The 13,821-nt window shown below is 42.3% G+C and overlaps 5 protein-coding genes across 5 annotated transcripts; 1 reads left to right on the top strand and 4 right to left on the bottom strand.

The window, feature by feature from the left end:
• Positions 1-519: 519 nt before the first annotated feature.
• Positions 520-4,308, top strand: BCR41DRAFT_344347 (hypothetical protein). The gene is made up of 2 exons (XM_022022489.1): positions 520-859; positions 982-4,308. The coding sequence occupies exons 1-2, from the start codon at positions 651-653 to the stop codon at positions 4,241-4,243; spliced, it is 3,471 nt and encodes a 1,156-aa protein (XP_021886633.1). The 5' UTR covers positions 520-650; the 3' UTR covers positions 4,244-4,308.
• A 197-nt stretch (positions 4,309-4,505) lies between these two features.
• Positions 4,506-4,832, bottom strand: BCR41DRAFT_391374 (hypothetical protein; the record flags this gene model as incomplete). The annotated part of the gene is made up of 1 exon (XM_022028348.1): positions 4,506-4,832. The coding sequence occupies one exon, from the start codon at positions 4,830-4,832 to the stop codon at positions 4,506-4,508; it is 327 nt and encodes a 108-aa protein (XP_021886632.1).
• A 2,390-nt stretch (positions 4,833-7,222) lies between these two features.
• BCR41DRAFT_344346 (hypothetical protein) lies at positions 7,223-8,220 on the bottom strand. Its single transcript, XM_022022488.1, has one exon. The coding sequence runs from the start codon at positions 8,117-8,119 to the stop codon at positions 7,301-7,303; it is 819 nt and encodes a 272-aa protein (XP_021886631.1). The 5' UTR covers positions 8,120-8,220; the 3' UTR covers positions 7,223-7,300.
• A 474-nt stretch (positions 8,221-8,694) lies between these two features.
• BCR41DRAFT_344345 (hypothetical protein) lies at positions 8,695-10,030 on the bottom strand. Its single transcript, XM_022022487.1, has 6 exons — positions 9,900-10,030; positions 9,648-9,714; positions 9,497-9,544; positions 9,319-9,353; positions 9,085-9,203; positions 8,695-8,949 (listed from the first exon to the last, which is right to left on the bottom strand). The coding sequence occupies exons 1-6, from the start codon at positions 9,956-9,958 to the stop codon at positions 8,741-8,743; spliced, it is 537 nt and encodes a 178-aa protein (XP_021886630.1). The 5' UTR covers positions 9,959-10,030; the 3' UTR covers positions 8,695-8,740.
• A 58-nt stretch (positions 10,031-10,088) lies between these two features.
• On the bottom strand, positions 10,089-13,199 carry BCR41DRAFT_344342 (hypothetical protein). Its single transcript, XM_022022486.1, has 5 exons — positions 12,803-13,199; positions 12,463-12,651; positions 10,942-11,761; positions 10,640-10,812; positions 10,089-10,536 (listed from the first exon to the last, which is right to left on the bottom strand). The coding sequence occupies exons 1-5, from the start codon at positions 12,931-12,933 to the stop codon at positions 10,266-10,268; spliced, it is 1,584 nt and encodes a 527-aa protein (XP_021886629.1). The 5' UTR covers positions 12,934-13,199; the 3' UTR covers positions 10,089-10,265.
• Between the last annotated feature and the right edge of the window lie 622 nt (positions 13,200-13,821).

The following is a 13,821-nucleotide window of genomic DNA, read 5'->3' as shown; positions in this document are numbered from 1 at the left end:
CCGCCAACACCCCTTTGTACGCTTTTATAGCCGTGAGAAAAATGAAATCAATGGAACAGCACGAAAGTGGCGGCTACCAAGTCAAAACAAACAAACAAACAAAAAGCTTCTGTATCATGCACTGGTACACCATGTGTATTTATACTGCCAGATTATGCTACCAGACAGAAAAAATTCCCAGGAGCAACATCATTTTGTACATCCCGAGTATTAATTCTGTACGACATTGTGGACATGCAAGATTTAACAAGCGGTAGGAAAATGCTTGTGTTGCATTTGTTGTAATAGTAAAAAATACAATAAAAAAGTGAGCAAAACAAACAGTGTGTGCCAGAATAAGGGTCAATTATGCATTTTGTGCTTATCTTAATTGGCAATTGCGTGAATGTCGTCTAGATTGTGCATAGTGTTCTGCTTTGGCGCTCAGATTTCCCCTTGGGCTCGCCATCGGTTCCTGCTTTTTTTTTTTGTCTCCCAACCATCCTAGTTTTGACGATATATCAATAAACACTCTTCTTTTGAATATTTTTCTTTTTTGTTCACTCGTCCTGCTTCTGCCCTTTCTTTCTTGATCCCCCCATCTTTCTTCAATACATACAGTGCTCTGGCTTGCCTATTTGCCCTCCCTCTTCTTATTTGTCATCCCTAGTATGGCACATTATGGTTTCAGCAATGGGCTTTGGCAAACTGTGCGACTTCATTGCCAGACAGTTGAAGTTGAAGCCCGAGAGGGAACAGAGCAGACTAAAGGACAGCCCTATGTCTTACTTCAGGATGTAGAAGATATTTTTCCAGGGGCTATTCGGCTACAATGCGGAAAGCGTTCGCTTGGATTCATGGTTGACGGTGATGGGAATAGGTAATAGAAACATCTCGACAACAATTGTCCGCTTAGCAAAGGAAACACCACTGCTGCAGTCAAGGATCACAGCGAAATCATTAAAAGTACTTTCTTCGTTTGGGTGGGATGGGGAACATTAGGTTGATACCGCTGCGCGTCCGTTACCTGCCCAAGACAACCTTGGAGGTCGTACTCAGGTCTGACCTACAGTTGCCGATGCGGATACCCAGTCAAAGGCATGTCAGGAATGCGAAGGCTATTGAATTGCTCCTTTCTTCGTGCCAATCCAGCTACTCCTCTCCTCCCTCTCCCACTGTGCTTATATCCCCTCACCACGAGAGCAAAGCAAGATTTGAGTCATGTCAGCTGCTACATAAAGGCACTATTCACTCCATTCTTCACACGGTCATACCGCCATTGCACCCCCATGCACAGAGTCACTTGCCGATATTTGATGAAGAGAATATTAACCTGCAATCATCCAATCAGCATAATTACTCTACTTCCATTATTGATGCACACATTCTTTCCCTTGAGGCTTCCGACTTTCCTTCGGCCTTACCCAATGAGGAACTCAAAACACAATATTTAAAATCCTTGTCTTTTTATGAATCTTTTATACGTTACTCCGATGCTGGCCGAATGGAGCAAGCCAATACAGCAGGCAAAGACTTCCGGTGGCAATTTGACTTTTTGAGGTTGGCAATGGCTCAGCATCAAGGTCTGCAATATCGCTTGCTTCAAATGCAACAAACGATTAAACAGATACAAATTGAGTCTATTGGAAGGCTTATCACAATCCAAAACAATGCTTGGGATATTCTTTTTCATTACAACGATGTCGAGCTACACGAGAACCCTGGTCCTAGACTGTTTATCGTTCTACCAAAAAGCACTTCATTGCCACAGAACCACAGTAGTGGTGAAGGACAAGCGCTAAGGCCAGAAGATTTTCGATTGTATTTCCTTTGTGAATGTGGGGAACAAACCATACAGGCATGCTTATATAACAACAGCAACGCCAGCAGCGATAGCGAAGGTACTGGAAGTCTTGCCAGGCCTATTACCAAAAGCAGCTATAGTCCCATTAGCGGAAGCAACAAGAGGTTCGCCTGGGGCTCCAGCAATCTCAATAGTAACGACAACCTCAGCGGTGGTGAATCCCCCTATTGTACCTCCGCCTGTAGTGCTAGCGAAAACACAATAACTAGTGGCCAAGACCAAAGCCAAGGTGGTTGGCTATCGCACCATATCCATGTAGCAGAGCATGAAGGCTATGACCTGGATAACCCCTTCGGATTTTTTCAAGAGTTTGGTCAATATACCCTTGTATTACTTCAGGTGCTCAAGTACGGCATTGTCACGGATGAATGTACCATTCCATCACTCGCTACATACGCTGGGGATGATAGTAGCAGCAGCTTCAGCAGCAGTGGCGCAGCCAAGATGGCCAAGGACGTCGATGGGAGTAATCTCGAGTCTTCGGTAAATCGTGCTATCGAATTCCTACAATCATGGGCTACTAAAAACGGTTCTCAGACTTACGTCAGCGGACCGCAGCAACAGCTGGCGGGGGCACATGGCAAGCGAAAGAATATGCTCAGTAAATTACGATCATTTATCATATTGAGCGAAAAACAAAAAAGTGAAGCATTGGGAAATCTATACAGAGTTCCAACAAGTGAGGGCTTCACCAGATGGATATGTTTGGACCATTATTACAACCGTTATAATAGCGCAGCTATCAAGGAGCTTCAAATCCTTGCAGCAATCGATGGCGGCGCATTTGAAGAACACTATGGTCGAGTTACTATAACGCTGACATCAGCTGTCGATGCCACACAGTTCTACAAGGCACTGGAGAGGACGCGGTCGATCCTGGAGCTCAACCTCACCCTAGACTGGAATATTAGCTTTTCAGAAGCCAAAGTTCTTCGGGACGCCATTAGCCATTCCAGCATTGCGATCCTCCGTCTTGCTTGCACAGCATCCACTGCGCCTACGGAGATGTTCAGCCGATCAAAACGAGCGAACCCTATCTGGCAAATGATATCAAACCCACGCTTGAGCTCTTTCTCACTCCAGCGTTACTCGGGATTTTTTACAAAAGTCAGCTCACCTGTCTACATGAATCAACTACAATCCCTATCTATTTCCGACGAAATCGAATGGAGCAACAACTCGTCGAGGATCATTGAGCTACTTTCAGCTAGCCCTCACCTCATTGAGCTGATGCTAGCCACAAGCACCAAAGTCTATGAGACGTATCAAGCCATCAGACTTACGGCCTTGAAGTGTTGCCCTGTGCTGGAAAGGCTTACCATTAGGGCGAGCAAGGTTGAAAAGCTAACGACCAGCTTAGAACATGGGCAGGTCATTACTGATATGGACGTTGTCATCCCTAGTCTTGGCCCTTATAGCTCTCTCTTCGAAAGCGGTAGCCCTATAAGATACCTCCATATTACTTCGCGCACCAGCTTCCAGGGTGATGGCGAACTCTTGTTGAAGCTTATCTGTAGGAGTAATACTTTGACGGACCTTAGGGTTTGTTGCTATGTATCAGAGTTTCACAGTTTTTATACTACGGTCCGACGTGGCGTCACAGAAAATATCATGGATACAAAAGGACTATCGACAAGTTTGAAAAGAGTCTGCCTTTACCGCGGCAGCAATCAGCTTTACACAGCAGACATTATGGATCCAGAGGCGGTGTGTTTAGAGCTTCTGCAAATAAATGTATATAAAGGGCCCATGCTCCATTTGATCCAGAGATATGGCTCTAAGCTCACAAAGTTAAAGATCGACGGTCCTCAATGGATGGCTGCCCATTCCACAGCACTGCTGGAATCTGTCTCTCAAATCTTACCCTCGTCCCTATCATCATCACCAACACTATCATCGTCATCATCAGCGTCTTCGTCTTCGCCATCGCCATCATCGTCCCTGTTGCTGTCACTATCCACACCAACGCCGGCATTATCTCTATTTCCGCTAAATTCGCCTCTTCGCCCACGCCTGGAGGAGCTTTTTTTGACAGTCTTGAATGTGGATGAGAGCATACTAGAGGATCTAAGTGCTGTGATCAACCAATCAGAGCAACTCAGGGTTTTCAAGCTGTTAGTGGATCAACCTTTCAAGGAGGATATTCATCGATCGATGTGCTGGATAGAATTTATGAAAAAAACCGTAGAGAAATTAACGACGCTGATACTATCTTGCAAGGATCCTAAAGACTGGATGGATGCTTTCGAAACTACTTTCTCCTCTGTTTCACCTTGCACCCGTTTCAGAGCTCTAGAGAACATATTGTTCGCACAACCACCACGATCGAAACTTGATCGAACTTTAACCGTCTTACTCGATGAACAATACACCTGGAGCCTTGAGAAATATAAAAAATAAACAAAGCATAGTGCATTGGCTACTCAAAACGACCAATGTGTTTAAGCAGAATGCATTAACTATAGTAATCGTAAAAAAAAATCTCAACACTTTCCATTATGTCTCACACGTATAAGGCAGTTCAAGAGGTTTATTATCTCCCATTTATTTAAGAAGAGTAAAGGGGAGGATTTAAACAAGTCGATATTAGAAGGCGACTAGGGGCTTGGTGCTTCCATTTTTTAACGGCCTTTGATTTCTCTTCATCCTTCTGACTTTTTTTTTAACAGTTGTTGCAAGGGCCGGGCTTGTACTTAGTGCAGTATCTCATGGCACCATGATCAGCGCAGGTGCCAGTGTTTCGCTGATTGCAGTCATCTACCATCCACCTGTGGTCCTCATAGCTAATATACGTGGATCCGCTTGATGTGTTAATCACATTGCAGTACTGGCAAACGATTCGCTCACCGCCACTAAACGTTCCTCCGCTGCAGTCACCGCGCTGCTGCAAATTGGCGGCCTTGGGCTCGGAGGCGGAGGCGGGGGCGGGAGCAGCCTGGACAAGGGCGAGGCCGGCAGCGAAGGCGAAGATGGCGAACGAGAAACGCATGGTTGATTCACTGGTTAGTTACTTTTTGCCTTGGAAAATGTACAAGTACTTGAGGTAAAAAATGAGGGTTCTGAAAGAGAAGAGAAGTTTTTTGGGGTTGAAAAAAAAAGGGGGGGAAAGGGAGCTGTAAAGATGCGAATATTTATAGGGGACTCCCTCAGGTATCGATAATAGGCTGGTGAAGTGTTCTATTATTTTCCCACTCTCATTTACCACTTAACGTTTCACCCAAGAGCATAGCGATGGACCTGGGCGAATGCATAACAAAAGCCCAACATGTATACCTGTACATGTATAATAATTATACTTTGAAGTCTATCGTTGTTAAAAAAAATTGTTTTCTAGACAGTTCGTAATCAGCGCAAACATTCTCTTGTGTGACGCTGCGACTTAATCTACCCACGAGACTTGGCTACCCCCATGCCCTCGCCCTCGCCCTTTCCCTCGCCCCCTCTTGCAATTTTCCCATGTACCAACACATTTTTTTTTTGGCTCGTTGGGCTGTTAAAAAAAAAAAAAAAAAAAAATACTGTTCTTTTCATTACAACCCGCTTGTGACCCCATAATGACAGAAGCTACAACCAGGAATTCATTCAATTCCAGTAGTTTCTGTTCAAGGATACAAATCAACGAAAATGGGGCTTATAACCTATCTAGGCAAATGCACGTTCAAACTTCAAACTCCTCCTTTCAGCAGTGCTGTTCATTTTGATCATAGGGCGTATACGCATCATAAAAACACGTTATCCATGAAACTTACTCACGGATGTTATGCCAAGACACAAACACTGATCCAATCCGTTGGGGGAGAAACCTTCTTTAGTATCTATGTATACATATACATGTTTATACATGATTTCATCTCATGTCATTCGCTTCTTATTGGTCAAAACGATATTGAGTACCATGTGCACACCAAAACTGTAATTAATCGGCTTGAAGATGGCTTCAATACATGTATAGAATGTTCCCAGGAAGCACAAGAGGGCGAGGGCGAGGGCAGGAGCGAGAACGAGGGGAAGGGGGATAACGTACTGCTGTATGATACAACTTGAGTACGATTAATGCTGTTATGGTTGGAAGAGCATAGAGACATGGCATGGGCGGAAAAAAGATGTTGCATCTGAATGCGTCCTTGTAGCTTACCCAAGAGTTCCTAGTCCTTTATTTATGATCTATGAGCACAGGACTTTGTTTTTCGAGCAAGCTCTAAAGGGCGTTAGGGTGTTAGAAAAGAGTCCACCATTTGTTCCTGTATTAGCTGTTGCATATTTCACAGTACACGTGTTACATAAAATCCCATGTAAAAATATAATATATTTTATACACAAGATAATATATACTAACGGTTGTATATCATAAAAACACACCCCATGGTTACTCTCTTTATGGTACCCGTAGACAAACTTATAGTTATACTTTGATATGAATTTGAATAAATACCCCATGGATGTGATGTGTGTTCCCAGATCTTATTCTCACTTACTTCTGCTCCATAGTTACTACTTGTTTGTCTAAAAATTTTCATTAGCTCCAGCCTTACCTTTGCCTTTAATTTTACATTCGACTCTATCTCTTTTCTGTCCTACTTGATTTCGATAGAAAGGTGCCGTCTGTTGAGGATCTTCCAATGTGCCTACCGTACCTCCTGTTGTTCACTCACCATCTTTCTTTACATCATTTTCCATCGCCTTGTCAACCTTGCTACCAATGTTGTTTCAATGACTCCATCTGTGATTTACTACCTCGCTTTAAATCATGCTCTTGTTCGGATGGATTGGACAAGAGCCTCCTAGAGTTTTCTTTGACACATGATGGATGAAGAAATGGACTCGCGCACAATCCTACATGGCCGTCATAGCATGATTAGTAATGAAATGCCATGCCTCATCATTATATAGCTAATGTCTTCAATTTGGCAATGTTTTCTACATCAAGGCTGTTCCCCGGTGTAATTGCGATCATGTCCTGTAATGTTTTATTAAACAATGAATTCATGTACAACCTTCTGTTCAATGCTCCTGCCAATCAGATGCGTCCTATATGGGCTAGTTGTGAGCTCCGCCTATACAGAACAATCACCATTCCTTCAACAGCCAATTTATCCTTCCATAGTCTACTCTGTTATAGGTCCTTCCTATCTTTGTCTTCCTAATAGCTGGTGTCCCTTGATGGATAAGATAGGCGAAGCCGTTGAATGTATACATTCATAGTGATTGATCATAATATCCGGTAATTCTCTGTTTTTAAGGGAGAACGGAAGGCTACTCAAACTCCCTCAGCGGGAAGAGGGGAATGGTCATTTGAGTTAGTAGAGATGGACTTGACAGATGAGTGCGAGCGATAAAAAGCTTAAAAGTCAAATTTATAGTTTATGAAATTTATTTTTAAGGCAGTTATTGACATAATATTGTTACAGAGATAGAGAAATGATTAAAGCGTGATTATGCACCCAGCGAGTTCTTTTATCAATTTGTAAGAGTGATCCTCTGTCCCAGGTAGCTCTCGCCTCCAGTCTTGACGACTTGTTCAAATATCCACTGCCCAACATCGGCTCTGTGGACCGTATAGCCGACTGCAGGCTTCTCTTCCTGGCCCGTCTTCAGCTTTTTCCACCCTTTGCCTCCCTTGACACTGTGGTCACCCGTCAGGAGACTTGGCCGCACAATGATCGCTCCTCGGAAGACTCGCTTTGAGGCATCGGATTCTTGGGTGTTTTCAGTAATGAGCTTTTCCATCACCTTCTTGTCCTTATGTGGATCCGCCAAAAGAACATGATAAAGGAACTGGAAACCAAAGGGTACATCTTCCTTTACATCTGAGACCCCTGTAGTTGAAATGACAGTAATCACAGGCTTTTGCTGTTGCGATATCGTGGTTGGGAATTCAGTATAGATTTGCTGAAGAACCTGTATGACGTTCTTGGTGGCGGTGGCACAGATTTCAGGATTATCAATGGTTACAGGCTTCTTGAGGGATCTTTGCAATTGAGGGGTTCCGCCGATGCCGGAGATGATTTGTGAAGCAAGGACGGGGTTGCTGTTGTCCTTATTAGAAAGTAGGACGCTCTTGATAGCGGCAATATCGGAGATATCGCCCTTGATGATAGTCAGCTGCGCATCAATGGTTGCCTGGCTGATACCTTGACCGTGAAGCATATCGATCAATTTAGAGGGTGTGCGAGCCAGTGCTGTGGCGTGGAAGCCTGCATTCAAGGTATGAACGAGACAAGCGTTTGTGCAACCGCCTGTGGCACCAAAGAAAGCAATGAACTGAGAAGAAGACATTTTAGTACTTGTTGTTGTTATTGCTATTACTGTTGTTGTTAAGTTAGTAGCCAAGTTCTTGTTGTTGTTGTTGTTGTTGTTAAAATTTGTATTGTTGAGATGATGAGTTGATAATGAAAGAAGGATGGGAAGGGAGCTCCTTTTATACTCAAACGCACTTCGCTATGAATCCCTTTCTTCTTTGGAATAAGCTCATGCATACTCAGGTCTGTGCTTCGTAAAAGTCGTAATCGCATCATGGCTTGGCGCCGCGCCTCATGTTGTCAAAAATTTTTTCTCAGCCTCTCCTCAGAAAAAAAACTTTATTTTATGTAAAAACCATGCTTCCTTCTTGGCAGAGAAGATCAATGGAGTTGTCTAACTTAGGGATTTCTTTTTACCCGCAGTCTTTGCTTCTTTCCATGATTTCAATCTGGGATAACGTCATTAGCTATTTATAAGCAGTACCTGGATCTCATTCATAGATAATCGTTAAAATGTAAACTCGCGTAGAGATACATACATCGCGAAGAGGAATTTGTTTACGCGCTCCTTCATTATTTATAATCGTACACGAGCATTCGATAGTCTAGAACGGAGAAACGAAAGGTCTTTGTTTTTATTTTTATTTTTATTTTAGGACTATGCTGTATACTCAAGTGGCGTCTTAGGATCCAAAAAGGCTAACCAATCCGAATGAGATGTAGGCAAAAGTCCCATAGAGTTCAACTTCCACATTCCCAATAAGATAGTGAGGATCTGCATTGCCACAAATGTCATTTTCGGAAACGCCAATTTACTGTCCATGAAGCTAACCTTGACTGGTGAAACAGTTTCATATCTCTCAAAAACTAAAGTAGTAACAAGAAAAACAATATATTTCGATTAGTTAATCCACCCTTTAACTTGAACAATTTTAACATGGCGCTCTTTTTTTTTTTTTTTTTTTTTTTTTTTTTTCCTTCCTGGCTTATAGTTCAACTAACCTTGCGACATGCTCATAAGTGCTCTAATAGGTGAGAACATCAACATAGCCGTGATAGCAACAGAAAAGATCTGAACACTATTACCAGACATCCAAAGCATGAATGCCTGCATAGGAAGGCTGAGGCATTGTAGGGAAAAAGAAGAAAAAGTTTATTATCAGCATTAGTCATAAAAAGTCGAAGGATAGAAAAACCTAATGCTCTTCCACTGCCACATTACAACTACATGTGTACCTCTTGCCTGGAGCCAATGCGACATCCCATGCTTTCTATAGGAAACAATGAAGTGATAATTTAGAAGAAAGAAGAAAAAAATAAAATCCGTTGCCAAAATTTTAAGATAGAGGCAGTGCATTGAATTAATCTAATCCTGTGAGATTAACAGCTCTGTGACAATCAATTATTCGTTTACCTTGACTTTCAACAGTTCTTGATCCATTTCGCTCCTCTTTGCTGCTTTCTATTTTTTTTTTTCGACAAAGGTAAATTCAAACAAATGAGTGATTTTTGTTTGTCGATTTGGATCATAATTTGGAATAAAAGCAAGAATAAAGATCACATACGTGTCCACGCGACGCAACATCTTTTGAGCCAATATATCCTGGTGGGTCTGCAATGCTGGTCTTGGTACTAATTTTTTTTTTTTTTTTTTAATAAGTAAAACCGCGGCAAAACTCCTGATGTTAGAGCATGACCGACCGAGGTTAAACAAGATTGATGATGACTGAGAATATGCCCATTCCTGACATTCTCATCTCATCTTGAATAAAAATAAGACGGAGAATAACAAACTGGGAATTTCCAGGGTTTCATACTATGAAGCATCGACGGATGTAAAATCAAACTTCCAGGGCTGTGTAGTGGTGGTCGACATGGCTTCTAGCTTTCAAGGCGATTCTGTTGAATGCTTCCGCAGGTTTGATGGTACTACTTGATGATAATGTACATGGAACTTTTTTTTATTACACTAAAAAGCAATGATGTCCCAAGCACGGGATCGCTTTGTGGCTTTGTCATGCTGATCTAAAAAAAAAAAAGACTCTCGTCCTTTGTAATGTTCGAAACGAGTGGTTTGTCCTGCGATTGTTTCATTGGGAGTCTCCTTTTCATGTAAAGACAATCCAACTATGGGTTAAAGGTCTATAGAAGCCTCTATTACTCTCTATCTCCACTACTCTTCTCTAATTACGTCCAAACACGCGAGTCAGGACTGTAAGATAGTGCTTGTTGATCACACTTGGGTCGTTCTGATACAGGCTCATCATAACACCCATGGAGGCACTGAACAATGCAATATCACCATGAGAGATGTTGCGTACAAGACCACGTTTCAACAATAAATTCCAGGCGGTTTCAAGAGCACGAGGCAAACAGTAAAGTGCTAATTCCATCTGACGACCAGGGGCCTCTATCAAGACAGCCAATCCTGCAATAAGACCATTGACGAGGTAACTAACAGGGGATGAACAATAGCAAGTATGCACTGTACATGAGATGACACGAGTACAACTAGTAGCAAAATACACACGTGTAATAAAACACCAAGGCAACTTACGTGCCAAGAAACTCCTTCTTGAAAATCTTGCGCATAAGGCATGGGACGTAAAAGGCGGCCAAGACATAGGTAGTTAAGAATAAGCAAGATCGCAGGGTTGACTTGACATAGCGGTGAGCAACTTCCTTAGGTTGAGTGGCCAGCTTCTTATGCTGGAAGACAAGGGTTACGATCTATTACGATAAAAAAATAAAAGAGCAAAGCGTGAACATCTTTGATGTTGCAACATAAACAATAATCTAGACCAAGATGGAACTGCATTTGAATAGACAGCTAATTTTTGCCTATAATTATGAACTTACAAAATTGAGTGTTCCATACATCTTGAGGGCTCGTCCGAATTCGCCCGTGATCACGTCTAAGGCATGTGCGGAACACGGCGTTAGCGGATGCAATAGAGCGCAGAGCTGGAAATCGTGATGCAGATGAGCCGGGATCAAGGTTGCAATGTTTGGAGACATGTTCTCTGCCACGAAATCCCTAGATGATATGCCTTTTGGAATTCCTACGTTCTCCATTCCGCCAGGCAACTCTTTGAGAATATTGTATTGCGCCTTGAAAGTCTCCATAAGTGGTGGGAACATAGGTCCAAACTTCTGTGGCAATCCAGAATGTTGCATTAAAAAGTTCCAGTACGACCGTGGGAGCGCCTCGGGCTCGATCACACACGAATACAAGTTCACAGAAGCTGTCAACGACATCAGAATCGTTGCAGCAGAAACAGTCATAACTTTTGCAAGGATATCATCCCACCCGTTTCTAGTGATCAACTCCTGCTTCTCTCCCGATCGCTCTACCGCATCTCTAAGAGCAAGACGATTTCGAGATCGTTTGGCGTCACGGTATTCTGCCCACTTTTTCATGGCATAGCTTGATCCAAATTGGATCGATCTTGTGAAAATATATAAAGTAAGCGCAGTCCTGCGGCTCTTGTTCTTGTCCAATGTCAATGTCAGTCCTGCGACGGACCCTGCCACAAATGCATTGAGTCGATCTCCTTCGTGATCAGGCCTGAATTGGCGCATAGTGCAGAGCACACCCTTATAGGTTGATATGAATGATGAGAGGAAGAATGCAAAGCGTATAGTGTCACTTCCGCCACTTTTCTTGAGGATATTCGGACTAACATCGATTTAATGAATGTTTCGATATAGGTTAGATGCAAAGGCGTACGATAGTCATCAGAAAACGTGAGAAAAAAAATAAAAATAAAAGAGTGGCGGGTGCGAACGCGTCGACAGCATCACAGCGATGACTACAAAAGATGTGATGAGCATATGTCAGGAACTAAGAATGAAAATCTGCTTTGCATGTGAATGAGACAAACAGAATACGGAGTAAAAAAAGGTAAAAATTGTTTTCGGTAATTCATCTAGAAATGGATAGACTTGATCTCTATTCACATCACTCCCAGTGCGTACCGGCAATAGAAATGCCATCCGATCCGATTCCATCTTCAACACGTGTCCTTTGAGATTGACCCACACGTACAGTGTCCAGATATTCGTCTGAATTGTTGATAGCTCCCCTTAGTCCAGATGGAAGAGTTGTCCCGCTGTCTCTGATATCATTGGTAACAGTTTGCCACCAACTATTCCCCATAGTCCGTCTTATTGGTTATATCAAATTAGACCTTGCCGATTGGTGCAAGTGACACATTGGTCTCACAATAGTCAAAAACAATGACCATTTACCCGCTCTGGTACCCACAGCATCCAGCTGCATCAGAATCGGAAGGAATGGTGAACTGTGAAACCATTCCGTGTTTCCCCCCAATTTTCGCCCAATGTAACTATTGAAAGATAGATAAGAGAAACACTTACTTCTTAAAAGCTTTGCCTGTCAAGAGTGCAGGCAAGACTGCAATCAGGTACTTGGCCACATAGCCAATGGCCCAGGTCTTGAAGAAGCCTCTTGTAACATTCTGGGTACATGTCTTGCCCTCATGTTTGCATTTATTGATTTGCTTTTCGTTCTCTGTAATCTCCAGATGGAGCCTTCGGAGATTATGACTAATTGAGATGAATGAATGTTGCAAGATGAAATGAGTTTATTGTCCATTAGATGACAGATGTAAATGCTGCCTTTTTTTTTAATATTGATTCTGCTCGAGTCCGCCTCTTTTTTGTTTTGTTCTCAAATTTTAAAAGCGTTGACATATACCTGCTTAGTCTTTGCAACCGCTGCTGAAAATTGTTAAATCCGGCGATGACCTTCTCTGTTTCCTTATCTGTCAATGCCTTAGACAAGAGTCCGGCAATGGCCTCGAGAAAGTTCTCCCAGGCATCATCCATAGTTGCTACTTATAGTATATTTCTGGTGAGTTTTGGATGGTAATAGGATAGAATTCAGGAACTGAATAGAAGAGAAAAGAAAAAAGAAAAAAAGGGGGGTATTCCTTTTCCTTGGTTCGCAAGTAAAGTTGATCTCTAGTAGAAGTGATGCATGAATATATTTGTATACTTTGCGGGAAAGAGAAGAGCAATAGAAGAGGGGGAAAAAAAAGGTTGAAAGAGCAAAAGGCTTTGGGGTAGAGTTAATCGGCTACCCTAGGTTAAAGAGAAAAGGTTTTGATGATATAATATGAAACCGATGTTCTTTATAAATGTTAGACTCGCACCGTGGCTTGTTTCCAGAGGAACCTTTCTGACGATCATGCGCAACCCTTGGCTAATGGACTCCTGCTGGCCCTTACTTTACATACACATGTGGAGAATGTCTCCATGTGTATGCCAAGACATAGACCCTTCCTGCCCCTTCCCCAAAGAAATATTTAATTCTCATTTGTGCTCATATTTATTTTCTGTCATAAATCGTTTCAACTTGTCATCAGAGCTGATAACACTTCTCTCTCTTTAAAGTGTCAGCTTGGCTTCATACCCCCAATACCTACATTGCTTTTGTTCATTTCATCTCTTGGCAATAAAAACTTTTTTAAGCAGACTGGATATGAATGTAATCAATTTGTAATGCATTGCACCTTGTTCGTGGTATCAGCTTGAGTGTAAATAAAAACCGTTAAATACTATGCAAGGGAAATTAGAAGAACGAATCCAGATCTTTTTCAAGATTCGGTTAAAGACATTGTAAAATATTGGGTGAAGGAGTATCCTGTTATGGCAGTAAGCGGTTAGCCGAGATAATTTTTGATGACAATGTGTGTGAAGCTAACTAAGTAATTA

The sequence above is a fragment of the Lobosporangium transversale genome, assembly GCF_002105155.1.
Source record: "Lobosporangium transversale strain NRRL 3116 chromosome Unknown BCR41scaffold_1, whole genome shotgun sequence".
NCBI classification, from domain to species: Eukaryota; Fungi; Mortierellomycota; class Mortierellomycetes; order Mortierellales; family Mortierellaceae; genus Lobosporangium; species Lobosporangium transversale.
Note: the sequence above shows the minus strand (reverse complement) of the source record. Positions and strands in the feature narration are given on the sequence as shown.